Genomic DNA, 14569 nt, shown 5'->3' on the forward strand with positions numbered 1-14569 from the left:
CGAAGAGAACCACTTGGTACAATCATAAGAACTGTGTTGCGCAAAAACGGAATGCAAAACATACTTTTTAAGGATAATACATAAACTCTATGAAAGAAGAAGAAATAAACTTGAGAGCTTACATTACATTACATCCACAAACAAAAACATAGTTTAAACTCTCTTACAACATTACATTATTTTGAGTTTATACCAAAAAAAAAAAGAGAAGTAAATGAAATACTATTAATATACATAACATTAACTGAGATGATCATTGATAGAATGATCAGGTTTTAACGAACAAGATAGATCTTATGGTCGGCTCTTCGAAAATCCAATAGATAGATCAGTTTCAACATCCTCTTTCTCTTTGCTTCCGGACGGCATCCCCATTGACATTTCTCCAACCTGACATATATGTATGTAAGAGTATAAATTAATTTTCTTAATTTGCATATATAAGTAGGGAAAAATAAAAACAAACATTTACTTAAACCCTCTTCTATATAAAGTAATGACCCATAAAACAAAACATTTTTGGTTAAAGCATCATATGACATATTCCAATTTTCTCCATATACATAAGTTAAAAACGGCTCTTGTCAAATGAATGGGTTCAAGTTACAATGTGTATCTCCATTTGTACGTATTTGTGACTCTCTATATATATAAAGGTATAAAAATTAGACAAATGGTACATACCCTTCCACAGAGCCTGACTCTCTCGTCCTTGAGTTCCCCCTCCTGATTTTGAAAGAGGAGAGATCGATAAAAACACATGGCAAAGGACAAAAGATCCAGACAAAATAAAGATTGTAATAATTCTGACCTTGGCTTTTAGTTTCTTTAGCTCATCTTCATATAACTTAGCCTACCAATATCAACCAAACATATATAGAATCCAAAAATAATTAAGCGATCGTACAATAGATTGCAAAGAAATATCTCATTTCATTTTATATATCTACCTTTGTCAATCTAACAATATGAAGGCTTTTCTCTATCTGGTTGGCTATATCCTGAAGTTCTTTCACCGAACAAAACGCCAAGCTTTGCCCCATCAGCTTCCTAACAAAGCCACATTTTCAAAATTAGGAACCACTTAAAACTCAATTATATTACATCATAAATAATTTAGAAAACATATGTGACACTGAGAAACAAACCGGTTATGAACTTCAAGCACTTCAATCTTTTTCACCATTGCCACCATTTCCTTCTTTAGTCCCTGCATACCCATTATAATGGTTGTACCAAATGCTACCAAAAATAAATCAAATGTGGCTAGATCTATCTTTCAACTTAAGTTTGACTTGATACAAAAGAGTTTGTAAGTAATTGATGAACCTAGAGAAATAATTAACTTTGAGAATTGGTATATAAAGGAACCTGCACGTATTGCTCTATAGGGTGACTTTCTGCACCAAAGTACTCTCTCTTATATTCTGAGTATCGCTTGATCGTCTTCTTGATACTAAGACATATCTCAAGAAACACTTCATTAGGTTGTAAGATTTTGTTGAAGAATATGTGAACACTCTCTGGCATGGTAAGCATGTTAATCCATCTATGGCTCTTTATAAGCACAAATTGATATTATTATACGAGACATATGGCCTATATATTGGTAAAGATCATGAAAAAGACATGTTGGACATCTATATATATGTGCGGATTTTCTAGATAAACCTACCTAGGTATGAATAAATTTTTCCATGATTGATGTATATTGTTATCTTATGCAAATCATTCTCAGCACAATAGGCCTACGTACTTAGTGAGTCGTCCGACCTTATTACTTAGACCATATGAAGCACTGAATATGGAACTTGGACTTGAAACATTAACAATATATGAACACCCTTATTAGTGTGCACCTAACTCACACACCCAAAAACTAACTCGAAAGTGGAGGATTGCCACAACACATATATATTATCCAAATAATTTTTGTTTCTTTCAATATAGTACTCTAATACACTCCTCTCACGCTTAGGATTAAACATCTGAAACGTGAAGTTTGTAAAATTAGATATCCACTGATGATAGCCCACTTCCGAGAAAACTGAATTTTGGCTATATTCGCGTGAACTCAAGAACTGAAAATTGGCACAACACTTACACATCCAAAAATTATACAGAAACAATAAATTTGAACAAAACACTAATATATTTCTCATATATACACGATTTATTTTGAATTTCTTTGTGTTCTTAATCATTAAAGGTTCATTTTGTACCAATAGAAAATAGTATGTTAAATGGTTTGTGGGTTCTGTTTGACACTTTGAGTTCCAACGTAAAATAAGGCTCAATATTCAATAATCCGTATGTCTGAAAACCCTAATTAATTCATAAGATAAACCTCAAGTTAAACTATAAATGGAAAAAGAACATGAAGGTGAAACAAGAAAATAATTGTTTACCAAAAAAAACTATAGGATAAATAAAATAAATGAAATGTGAAAGAAGCATATTTTGGGAGAATCTACCAACTTCTTCAAGCAAAATCTTTTACCGATATATAAAGAAATCTCAAGTACTATTTGTTCAGAAATATTCAACTACACACAAGTACTAAGCAGACAACATATTCAACATCACAAAAAGAGTTTTGAAATAGTAAATAGATTGGAGTAAATTGTCAAGCTCAAGTTAAGAATCTTACTCGGAGCTTGCGAATTCATATAATCTTCCTTTCTGAGAGAAGATAATAGCTGCGACTTGAGCATCACATAGAATAGAAAGCTCATGAGCCTTCTTAAAGAGACCACTCCTTCGCTTCGAAAATGTGACTTGCCTGCTTGTCACGTTCTCGATCTTCTTGATCTCGATCTTTCCTCTCACCATTTCAATTACTTTCCTACAAAAACCAATCAAGATTTATAAAAAAACCCTAACTAAATGTGAGCAAACTCACAAGATTCCAAAAGTCAAACCCCAGAAATGGTTTGGTTTCTTGATTGAAAAACCAATCCAAAGATTAAGATCAGTGTGAGAGAACTTTACCAAGAAAATGTGAGAAATCTAAGAAACAAAAGGAAACTCTCAAAGCCCCTTTTGAGAGAGCTAGCTAGTTTTGTCGAGATTTGCTTCAAAAAGCCATTTAAGAAGACAAATGAGGATAGAGATAACGAATAATATCACAAGAAGGAAAAGAAAAAGCAATTAGACGACAAATGAAGATAAAATTAGTGGAAAGTGAAATCATACAACAACCAACAGAAAAGCTTTGTGTTTACCTCTCTCTTTAGGCTCTTAGCGGAAGAGCCACAACAAACCCTAAAGAAGTCTAATCTTTTGTTTAACAAAAAAGAAAGAATCTGCCTTCTCTAATTTGGTAACGTTTATATGTTCCATTAGGCCACGTAGGCAGTAGGTAATGAAAGAAAAGTAGCTAGACAAAAGAGGAATCCTTCTGTCTATGTAAAATCAACTTTTTGTTTAACCGGCCCGGATGAATCGGTTCTATTTTGTGTGGGTCAATCAATTTGTCGTCATTTTGAACTATACGTTTTGGACCATTAACTAATAAATATAACATTTATACAGATAATGATGTTCCTTGAAGAAGCATTTTCAATCGATTTTCTTTTTCGCCAAAATTTTTCAATCGTCAAGAAAAGAAACCCAAAAAAAAATGAACATTCTTGAAATATAATTTTTTTATGGTATTTTTAGAAAAAAACAATTAAAGTGCGGTATTTTGGGAGAAATAATAATAAAGATATTAGCAAAAATAAAATTTGTCAGTATTAAAATTTTTAAATCCAGTCTCGCGTAACATTATATGTTTGAGTTTTAGTTTTCATGTTAATACATTTTCATCAAAGAGATTTAAATAGATTTTTACATATTTTAATAATCCCTTTAATAGTAAAATTTTCTTCTTGAAATATAGCTGATTTCTTTGTATATATTCTTATTCAAACCCAGAATTTTACAAATAAAACCTATTGACAATATATTTAATAAATATAGTTTAAACATTTTAAAGCCTGGAAAGGAAATTATGTCGGTAAAGAAAAGTCCAAAAAAACTCAGAACTCAAAAACAGCAATCTAAATTTGTTTTTCTTTACTTAAAAATATTGATGCCTAAGTTTAGTCAGGATATAGCTTGTCCCTGAGCAACCCGTCTGTTTGGATGAGTACGTAACTGAGTTAAAATTTTGTTTTTCTTTACTTTAAATATGGGTGCCTAAGTCATGATATAGCTCGTGCCTCTTGAAAGACCATGGAGCAACCCGTCTGTGTTTGGATGAGTAATTAGATTTTGTTTTTGCCAAAGTTTTGAATTACATCAATGGAGAATGTAAAGGAGATTTTGACAACGTTACGTCTTCGATTACTGCGTAGATATCATCATCATGATACATCATAGAGTTGACGTAATTCGATAAGCAACCAGACATACCCACGTGTATTTTCCACTTTCTTGCAAAATCGAAGACTTAAAGATTTGTTTTAACTGTTCGTCTTGATTTGGTCTTGACTTATAATAATAATAATAAGCTTCTTGACAAGTATAAAAAAGTTCAAATACGGAATTGCTTGAGGCTTTGAGCTACTACGACGTACGGCAGATTAGACAATATACTTGACAACTTATACATGTCAAATTATTTTTTGCCAGTTTTATACACATATTAAGAGAAGCACTCAAAAAAAAAAAGAAACTGTAAACTATGGAATCAGCTAGGTAGTGTACAAACACATCGAACCACCGAAGTAACAAAAAACTGTGAGTAGCCAAATACTGAACGTGCGTGTGAAATATGTGTTGTTGTTATAGCCGAGTAACGGGTAATCCAATGAATAGTTCGGTTTCAACCTCCGATGCATGTTTGGTTCTGCAGCCACTACCTTCACTTTTACCCTTATCACATATTTGTAATGTTTGTGGCACCACCGGTCGCATTAACCTTTCTCTAATTTGCTGAAAATAAAGTATAACATTATTTTTTCAGTAATTTGCATATAACAAGGTCATGCATGATACATGAAAGAGGACATGACGTATTATTATCATACATATATGTAGTATTTTCTTTTTATTAGAAATGTGCTTTGTTAATTCAACCTAAACCATATATCTAAGCTTCTACCTAAACGAAGCGGTATAACTAAATTTCCATGTGTGTTGTGTGTTTTATGTATATCCATTTGTGAGTGTTTGCGTAATTACCTCTTCACGCAGCCTTTTTCTCTCGTTCAAGAGTTCTCTCTCCTAGAATCGGAAGAAGCTAAATCAATAAAAAAATCACATACATATAGACAAAATACAATCATTATCAGGTAAAAAAAAATATGTAATACGTACCGTTTCTTTAAGCTTTTCCAGTTGATCTGCATATAACTCAGCCTATACATACCAAGATCAACCAATTAAGACATTACATCATTAACATTTGAGTATATGTATGTGTTTTGTACCTTTTTTGACCTGACAATTCGAAGGCTCTTCTCAATTTGAGAGTCTATCTCTTGAAGTTCTGCCACTGAACACGAACCCAAACCTTGCCCCATCAGCTTACTAATTCATACATAGTGATATTCAAGAGATAACAAAATTTCAGTATATTAATCTTAGGACGACTAGAACAAATTGTCTGGATATATACAAATAGAGTAACCGTAGGACTAGTATGCGAACCGCTGATGAACTTCAAGGAGATCAATCTTCTTTACCATTCTATCCATTTCTTTCTTCAGCTCCTATACACACAAACAAAGAATAGATCATTTCATCCAAATGTCTGTAGAGACTAACGAAACTGAAAGATCCCAACTAAAAATAAGCTAGGGTATGCATATATAGAGAATGACATGAACCTGCAAGTATCGTTCTACTTGTGGCCTCTCTGCCACAGAGAAGTCATTACTAAACTTGCCATATCTTTCTATAATCTTCTCCATCCTGAAAAGTCAATCCACAAGAGAAGTATTCCTTTATCAAATTCGTTTTTGCAATCATACAAAATGAGTCCGATCCTATTTGTGAAGACTATACACTTAATGTTTTAGCCAAACTTAACCATAACCAAAAAAACAAAGGGATTGATAACCTGAACTATGTACAGACCTTTTTGTTGGCTATAATAGCTAATTCATGATTGAAAATCTAGTGACAAAGTTTGTATCCCCGAGAGATTCTTTATAAATCTTATTATCATCCATAGACCATAATATAAACAATATTTATGTACTTACATGTTCGGATACTCATTTTTGTTGGGTATTCTAATAAAACCTGACCATATGCCAAGTGGGTAATGTGTGGGTAACAGTTTAAGTTCCAAGGAATACGAGGTTCACTGTTCAAGAAACCTCTTTTCTGAAAACCCTAATCTACTTGCTCGTGCTTGAGAGAACATTATCCCCTTTAGTCACTTTCTAGTTTTGCAATTCATTGACATCCTTAATAAGCTTAGCTCACTAAATACAATCCAGAAGTACTTAGAAAAATTAAACTAAATGTGAAAAAAGGCATGGGGAAATTCAGGAACTAGCTAGACAAAAAAAGAAAAGAAAAAATAAAGCCAAATCTTTAACGTGTATATTGCAAAATCTCTAGTACGATTTCGTCAGAGAAAATAGAACTATTTACTACAGAAGCTCTACACACAACTCTATAAATCTATGTGTAGAAGAAAAAAAGATTTGAAATAATAGACATATGTGTAAAAGTATTATAGATGAAAGAATGAAATATTCTTACTCGGAGCTAGAGTATTCGTATAATCTTCCACTCTGAGAGAAGACAATGGTGGCGACTTGAGCATCGCATAGAACCGAAAGCTCATGAGCCTTCTTAAAGAGACCGCTCCTTCGTTTAGAAAACGTTACTTGTCTGCTCGTCACGTTCTCGATCCGCTTGATCTCGATCTTCCCTCTCACCATCTTTCCCTGTCATATTCCATTCCAAGATTCATCAGATTCAAAACCCTAACTAAATCCGATCGGAAATGAAAGTTTCAATTCAGACAAAACCAAAACAAATGATTTATTGCAAAACAAAAAGTCAAAGGTGGTAATCATCTTTTTCAAGAAAATGTAGGAAACTGAAGAGTAATCTAGATTCACTTCAAAACCCCTACACAACTTCTTATTTTTTTCTCGATACATATAAATCAGCCGACAATTTTTTTTTCTTTTTTAGAAATGGAAATAATTTGGACAAAGAATAGAACAAAAGCTGAATAATGGTAGAAAGAAAGTAAACCCCTAGAACTAAAAATTTCAGAAAAGAGGCATGATCTATAGATCTCATGATGAAGCTCTGTGTTTACCTCTGTGTCTGTCTTTGTACAAGAGAGCCACAAACCCTAAAGTCTAACCTTTGCTTTTTTTGTGTTCTGATTAATTGGACAGAGAAAAAGGAAAAAAAGATACAAATGAGATTTTTATTTTCTTCTTTTGGTGGTGATGCTAGTTGGATTAATAATTGATCAACAATGGAATATAGAAAGAACACTAATACTTAAAAGATATAAACAAAACAATAAAAAACAAAAGTGAGTGAGTCCGAGTTTGTGATTAAACAAATGTCCATGACTTTATCTGTTTTTGGTAAAATTAAGAATAGAGAACAGAAATATTAATTAACTTTTTTTTAAAAAAATATATAAAGGACTAAAGAGTGGGTGGAATAGATAATAATACATCTATAAAAAAAGAGATTAAAGAATAGTGTTCTTCGATCGGCGTGTCGACATCATCGTACACTGACGTGCACTGTTAGCTAATTGTATCAAGACACGTATGTTCTTTTAGCTTTCCCACAAATCACAGTCAGCTTCTGTGAAATATCGAGAGACCTCTCGTCTTCAACAGACAACACACAGATTCCTTTATCTCCACTCTTTTTACATAATTGGTTATGTTTATTAATATTCCTCTTTTCTCTTGATAGAAAATGTGATAAGAGTTATGTGTCTAAATATGAGAAAAAGGTCAAATAAAGATACCCCATCTCACACCATTGTGTCCTTCTAATTCTAAATCGTGATAGTTAAGGGGAATATGAATATATATATATATATATACTTCTTTCTTTCTTTCCTTTGTTCTAATCGTGGGACTTGATCACCATTGATTTTAATTCTTGCTCCTCTATCATTTCCATAAATACATTTATTTAGGTCATGTTCGTTCCCTTATCGTTGGTAACAACAATCAGATAGCAACCAAACGTTGTTCGTTTGAAAGTCGTACTGAACAACGACTAAAAATGACCAAAAACAATGACAACGATTGAATATTGATTGCTATTTATTCATCATCTTAAAAATAGTGATCATAACATATAGTTTAATTGTGATTATAACATATAGTCTATATATTTTATGTTTATAACAAACCAAAAACACATTATGAATGATTTTTTTTTTTTTTTTTTTTTGACATCTATGAATGATCTAATTAAAAGAAGTTGACACATTTGTTAAGTCATGTGAAGTTCAAAACATGGATCCGTAAAGAAACACTGTTGTAATTGGGTCATAAATACTGTTATTGGGCTTAATTTACAGACTTGGGCCTAAAAATATGTATATATTGGATCATCTTGATGGAAACTAATGAAAAATTATAAATGAATATAACAAATTTAAATAACCTGAATCTGATCTTACACCCTCCCCAGAAAGCTAGAATCGCGAAGATGGGAGACAATGGAGAATCAATAAAGTGGCCGAAGATCAAACTCAAACCAAATCTCAATGTCTCTTATCTCAAGAATCATGATCTCTTCACTGTAAGTAGTTCCTCACAAAAAATCATCATCAACCCATTTCGCTATTTATTCTCCCCCAATTTTAGTTTAAGCTTAATTGGTGTTTTAGGGTTTATATCTCCTGATGATTTCTGGAGAATCCGACTCCAAAGTTGTAAATTTATAATCTTTTATCGATTTTTTTGAGCGGATTCTTGTAATATAGTGTATTTTTCGTAATTGATTTGATGGGTTTATGTTAGTTTTTAACTTTGTTCGAATCTAATTTATGTTAAAGCCATGATTTATGAAATTGCAACACCCATTTTTCTTCAAATTCTTTGGAAAAATGCTAAATTTTTAATGGGTTTTAGTTTTTTAGTTGAAAGTGATTCACTTTCTTTTTTTTAAGTTACGAGTAAGCCAAAATTTGGAGTTGTTTATGTGAAGATCAACCAACAAAGATCTTCAGTTCATTGTAGAATTGAAGCTTCTTGTTTGTGAAATATGATGTTAGATCAAAACATGTGTATGATACTTAAAACATTTTGAAGTATTGATTGGTTGCTTTAGGAGGTTTGTAACTTTTTGTGTTTATGATTTTAGGTGGAAAACTGTCTCACTTCTGATGAATCAAAGGCTTTCGTTAAAATCGCGGAGTCTCTCGGTTTCACTCACCAAGGAAGTCGTGGCCCAGCTTATGGTGAAGCTTATAGGGATAACCATCGAATCTCAGTGAATGATCCCGTCCTTGCTGATACGTTATGGCAATCAGGGATTTCCAGTTTATTTACTGATATAAAGATTAGGAGGAAGGTTGCTGTTGGCTTGAATCCAAATATTAGATTTTACAGGTTTGCAGTCCCAACTTTTTTTGAAGTTTCATTCTTTGCTCACTCGTAATGGTTAAATTGTGGAGAGTTGTGCAAAGAATATGTTCTTCATTCTTTGCTTGCAGTCTATGGATGTGTTTTTTTACAACGTTGCAGAGTTGTTAAGGGGGGAAATTTCTGAAATTTTTGGCACAATGTGATTTTTAATTTTCAGGTATAGTCCTGGCCAGCATTTTGGTCGTCACATTGATGAAAGTGCTGATCTTGAAGATGGAAAGCGGACTTATTACACATTGTTGATATATCTAAGCGGGAACAGCTCAAAATCAAAATCAAAGAGCGGTTCAAGCAAGACAAATGATTCTTCTTCAGCAGAGCCATTAGTAGGTGGAGAAACCGTCTTTTATGGTTCCAGGAACAGTATCGTGGCTGAGGTAATCAACTCTCAAATAGTATTTTTGGTCTTAATTTCATGTTATATTGATATACCGTCAACTAAAATTGCTTATTATCGCAGGTAGCTCCAGTTGAAGGTATGGCTCTCTTTCACATCCATGGCGACAAGTGCATGTTGCACGAAGGAAGAAATGTCTCCAAAGGTGTCAAGTATGTGTTCCGTTCTGATGTTGTTTTTGCATGAAGGAACTCTGCTTTCAACTTCTCTGTATTTTGTATTTCTCCCATTATTTACTTTCATACAAACCACATATTAAACTTGTGTAGATCACTATTTATAAGAAGCCATGATGAGTAGTTTATGACTCATTTTTCCATGTCTGTTTGATGGTAAATGATTCAAATTTGGTGACCAGTAAGTGAATCTGCTGATGAATGTAAAGGTAAGTCATTGAATCAGAACAAATTTACTTTTAAAGCATCTCTGCAAACTCAATAGAGAATCAGAAGGTTTGAAAACTGATCAATAAACTGGCCAGTCTACATTATTAGTATATGTGTATAAATGAAATCAAATTTGAAGAAAAGAAAACTCTCATTTGGTTGCTTGTTAGTGTTATGCTTTTAGTTGGCGAAACGCGTGTAAATTCTCACTTGTCCGGTCTCCTTGACTCCAACGTTTCCAAGTTTCACCATAGAAGCTGCAAACTCTCTAAAGAATGCTTTTTGGTCTTGAGCATACGTCTCAACGATCCACTTAGTCCTGGAATCCCCAAGAAGCGCCTGATCAGACCCAAACACTCCTTTCCCTGACAAAATCAGCTTGTAGTAAACATTATCGAAAACAGAGGCTGTAGAGTCCAAGACTGTCCCTGCGTTCTTGCCTCGGTTAGATGATCTTGGGCATTTCTTTTTCAGGGTTTGTGCAAATGCATAGTTCATCGAAGGATCAATGTCCTGGAATTTGCTGAAGTTTTGAAGACGGGACTCGAAAGAAGAACAGTGAGAGAACCCTATGGTGTGGCCACCTGAGAGCGTAACCATGTCTTTCACCGACAAGCCTCTTGCTGCAAAGCTTTGGATCAGTTGTGACACGTTGAACGTTGGTGGTGGGAGATTTCTAGTCTCGTTGGCTCGCGAAACTGTCCCGTCTTTTCGCCCTTTTAGTACGCTCCAGTAAGGACCACCGGACTAATAAATGAGATATATTACAAGTAAATCAAATCGAACGAAATGTCAACCAGAATGTTTAAACTGTCAACAAATTATCTTATACACTAATATAATATCGATAAATAGTTATGATTTTTTCCTAGATAGTTATTGTTTTTAAATAAAATCAAACTGATATTCATGTGATATTCAGAATTGAATATATAGACCATAAAGGCACTAACCAGGGTAACCACATCTCTGGCTGCAATGGCGATTACATCGGCACAAGAAACAGTACGAGGACAAGCCTTCTCGAGCTTTCTCTTAGCATCTTCGATCACATAAAACGAACGTACGGAGATGTTAGGAGGACCATCCTTCTCAGCTTGGTTTGACCGAGTCGAATCAAGTAGAATGGAAGCATCACATCCCTACAAAAACCCATCCAAATTATTTACTCAAAACACAACTTCATATGGATCAATGATCGAAGAAGGAAGATCAAGATGCATACCCTGATGAAACAGTCGTGAAAGAACATTCTTAGGAGACGAGCAGGCACTTTGGGATCATACAAAGTAGCATTCCTAACAGTTTCAAGTATGATTTTCTCAGCAGCGGGGCACGACCGGTCATAGTAGTGAGCATTAAGAGCACCTTCCGAGGGCTTAACTATCGCAAAAATCGCAATTACCATAGCGAAAACGAGTCCTTTCGAGAATGCCATTTTATGGTTTTGTGTGTTTAAGCCTCAAAAAGCACTCTTTATGTTTCTTGATGTTGTTTGAGGAGGATTTGATGATGAAGAAGAAGCGGGACTGTTAGGCTTATATAAGGAGAGAAACGAGATGCTTAATATTCTAGAAAATGTATATATGTATAAACATATGCTTTAAAGTTACTCAAATTATTTGAAACAAACATGCATATATTCCGGTATTCAAAACTTTTTTCTCTCCTTAATAAAATCGTACTTTGAGTCGAAGCATGTACTTTGGTGAAACTTTAGAGAATATATCTGTTCAGTCGAGCTGGACAGAATCTTGTTTTTTTCATTTTTTTTTTTTTGCTAACTATTAAAACAATATGCATTTGACCATGAATATATCAAACATTAAAAAGCTTTCATTGTAAAAATTTGTGTTGTTTTGTAACTGAAACATCCCATTGTAAATGAATCCGGATAGTGCCAAATAAGGAAAGACAACGGTTAAGATTGTAAGGATGGTAAGGACAAAGGTGGTCGTTGGGTTTAAACTTACGTTTAAATATGAGTAATGTATAGACTAAATTAAAAATCAGGTGTAAAATGGTGGCATAATGGTGTGTGTGTGTCATGTGTGTAATGGATATAGAGTAAGATTAAGAAATGAATAAAGAAGAGGATTAAAAGAGAAGATGGTCAATAAAGGGAAGCTACAGTTGAGTTATGCCTATCAGTGTTTGGTTTCAAATGCCTTGGCTTAGCAGTACGGTTGGTGAAGGATGATTTGTAGTACTACTTTTTTATTTATTTTCTGCATCTTTTTTTTGCCTTTCTAATTCTTCTCACGTGTACGGCACTGTTTGCATTGTTGTAGTTTCGAAAATTATATATCATAAATATTCTAAAGTCACATTTCTATTATGATGGAAAATCTCAACAATGAGAAAAAATACATTCAAAATTGGATTTTGCGTACAACCGAAGAAGAGGACTACACACTTTAGATACGGTTGACAACAAAGCAAGAGAAAAGATTGGTTATGGTTTAGTGTTTTTTCTTTCTTTTTTTTTTCTTAACTTCGAAAGTACCACATCTTGATCCATTTAGTAAGTTGTAACCATAAAGGATACGTACAAGCCAATAAGGCAAAATAAACATCATTAGAGGAACACCGTAGTATCGCCTCAAAGTGAACAACATCGGTCTACTTGGAGGTCCTAGCTCTTGGTTCAATTCAGGTTGATTCTCCACTTAGGCCACTCTTAATAGTAGTGATTATATTCAATACACAACCTCTTTAGCGTGTAAGTACAATATCCCAAAATAATTTATAAGATTACATTGTAAGAAAGAGTTAAACTGGACTTGATCAGGCATGTGGGATGGTCTTAAGGCAATCAAAGTGTGCTCATGTTGTGATTCAAAAGTTTTTGGTATTACCTTTGAATTTTTGTTAGTCATTAAGACCTTAAAAAATTAAACTTTACTTAGTAATTTAAAGCACATCAAATTAAAACTTAAAACATATAAAATAAAAACAAACATAAAAACGGTTTAAGAAATATATATGTAAAATAGTACAAAACAAGTAGTCAAGTTTTTTTGAACAAACAAGTACTCAAGTTTCAAAATACTAAAATCGACCAAACTTCAAAACCCCATTCATCAAATATAAAAGCTTAAGCATACAATAAAACCTCATTACAAGCTGAAACTTAAGGTACGTAGATCACACTTACATTTTTCTCCTTATTTAATACTCTTAGACTATGAATTTAAAATCAAACTCAAAACAAACATAATTATTTCACTCATATCAAGAGGAACACCTCTTGTTAATTGTAACCTTAAATCCATGCTTCATTCTAATAATCAAACTAGTATTTGGTTCAAACTTCTGCCCTTTAGCAACCTTAATGTCATAGTTTTGTAATATTTCCACGGCCACAATCTTCATTAGCATCATAGCTATTTGTTTACCTAGGCATACTCTCGGGCCGGCATTGAATGCTAAGAACTTGAAGGCAGGTACATGTCTCAACTCTCCTGTCTCAGAAATCCATCTCTCTGGCTTGAACTCTAGTGCATTGTCTCCCCATACAGCCCTCATCCTACCCACCCCATATATAAAGATCAGAATCTTCGAGTTTGTTTCGACTTTATGTCCACTTGGAAGCACATCTGATTCTAGAGGAGACACACGCTCGAAAGGGAAAGGTGGATAAAGCCTCATTGTCTCACACAATGCGGCATGTAAGTACACTAGCTTGTTTAAGTACTCCATTGGATCATATGATGGCCTCTCTTGGCCACTACTACTCCTTGGTAGAACCGTGTCAATCTCTTGAAGAATCTTAGCCGCCACTATAGGGTTTTCCGACAAAAGCCAGAAGAACCAAGTGAGAGCAGATGCAGTGGTGTCTCTCCCAGCTAGAAGTAAAGCTAAGACATTGTCTCTGAGGAACTTATCATTGATAGGATCCAAGAGCTGGTACTTGGTTGTATCAAGCTTTATGTGAGATGTCAAAAGATCTTCACTTTCTCCACTGGAATTAATCCCTTGTGATCTTTTTATGTCTTCCTTCCTAGCTGATACGTATTTCGCACACACTCGATCAAAAACGGCACCAGCTTCTGTCATCTTCTTCTCTATCCCGACTCCAATCAATTTTTGTAGCTTCCACAAGAGTCTAGGTTTAACATGCCTATAGAAAACGCCTTCTACTATATCGTCGAAAGCTTTAGCGGACTCAACCTCTGGCATTTCAATGGAGAGAGATC

General features: G+C 33.9%; 6 protein-coding genes across 8 annotated transcripts in view; 1 reads left to right on the top strand and 5 right to left on the bottom strand.

Annotated features, from left to right (window-relative positions):
• Positions 1-105: 105 nt before the first annotated feature.
• On the bottom strand, positions 106-3070 carry LOC17876480 (MADS-box protein AGL72). The gene is made up of 8 exons (XM_023788751.1): positions 2992-3070; positions 2651-2845; positions 1372-1456; positions 1149-1210; positions 951-1050; positions 812-853; positions 685-726; positions 106-390 (listed from the first exon to the last, which is right to left on the bottom strand). The coding sequence occupies exons 2-8, from the start codon at positions 2830-2832 to the stop codon at positions 295-297; spliced, it is 609 nt and encodes a 202-aa protein (XP_023644519.1). The 5' UTR covers positions 2833-2845; positions 2992-3070; the 3' UTR covers positions 106-294.
• A 1587-nt stretch (positions 3071-4657) lies between these two features.
• On the bottom strand, positions 4658-7448 carry LOC17877051 (MADS-box protein AGL71). 3 transcript variants are annotated; one of them, XM_006281008.2, is made up of 8 exons: positions 7274-7445; positions 6703-6890; positions 5817-5901; positions 5638-5699; positions 5418-5517; positions 5305-5346; positions 5170-5211; positions 4658-4920 (listed from the first exon to the last, which is right to left on the bottom strand). In XM_006281008.2, exons 2-8 carry the CDS (start codon positions 6882-6884, stop codon positions 4771-4773), a joined length of 663 nt encoding a protein of 220 aa, XP_006281070.1. In that variant the 5' UTR covers positions 6885-6890; positions 7274-7445; the 3' UTR covers positions 4658-4770. The 3 variants fall into 3 exon arrangements, with proteins under 3 accessions (XP_006281070.1, XP_023643169.1, XP_023643172.1); XM_023787404.1 differs by having other exon boundaries at positions 4827-4920; positions 5428-5517; positions 7274-7448; XM_023787401.1 differs by lacking the exon at positions 7274-7445 and having other exon boundaries at positions 6703-7222.
• Positions 7449-8577: 1129 nt separating this feature from the next.
• On the top strand, positions 8578-10295 carry LOC17875024. The gene is made up of 4 exons (XM_006279621.2): positions 8578-8739; positions 9304-9551; positions 9745-9964; positions 10048-10295. Exons 1-4 carry the CDS (start codon positions 8578-8580, stop codon positions 10168-10170), a joined length of 753 nt encoding a protein of 250 aa, XP_006279683.1. The 3' UTR covers positions 10171-10295.
• Positions 10296-10377: 82 nt separating this feature from the next.
• LOC17875484 (peroxidase 66) lies at positions 10378-11858 on the bottom strand. Its single transcript, XM_006280757.2, has 3 exons — positions 11596-11858; positions 11324-11512; positions 10378-11117 (listed from the first exon to the last, which is right to left on the bottom strand). Exons 1-3 carry the CDS (start codon positions 11806-11808, stop codon positions 10551-10553), a joined length of 969 nt encoding a protein of 322 aa, XP_006280819.1. The 5' UTR covers positions 11809-11858; the 3' UTR covers positions 10378-10550.
• Positions 11859-13427: 1569 nt separating this feature from the next.
• Positions 13428-14569, bottom strand: part of LOC17874785 (alkane hydroxylase MAH1) — a 1826-nt gene continuing 684 nt past the window's right edge. The window contains exon 2 of the mRNA XM_023777793.1: positions 13428-14569. This exon is cut by the window's right edge and continues 26 nt beyond it. Within this exon, the coding sequence (XP_023633561.1) occupies positions 13605-14569 (965 nt within the window). The 3' untranslated portion in view covers positions 13428-13604.
• The window catches only part of LOC17874606 (alkane hydroxylase MAH1), a 5033-nt gene continuing 3892 nt past the window's right edge, over positions 13429-14569 (bottom strand). Inside the window, exon 2 of the mRNA XM_006280252.2 lies at positions 13429-13466. The gene's annotated coding sequence lies outside the window, so the exon portion shown is untranslated. The remainder of the gene's footprint in view (positions 13467-14569) is intronic.

This window comes from Capsella rubella, unplaced genomic scaffold, assembly GCF_000375325.1.
Source record: "Capsella rubella cultivar Monte Gargano unplaced genomic scaffold, Caprub1_0 scaffold_8, whole genome shotgun sequence".
NCBI classification, from domain to species: domain Eukaryota; kingdom Viridiplantae; phylum Streptophyta; class Magnoliopsida; order Brassicales; family Brassicaceae; genus Capsella; species Capsella rubella.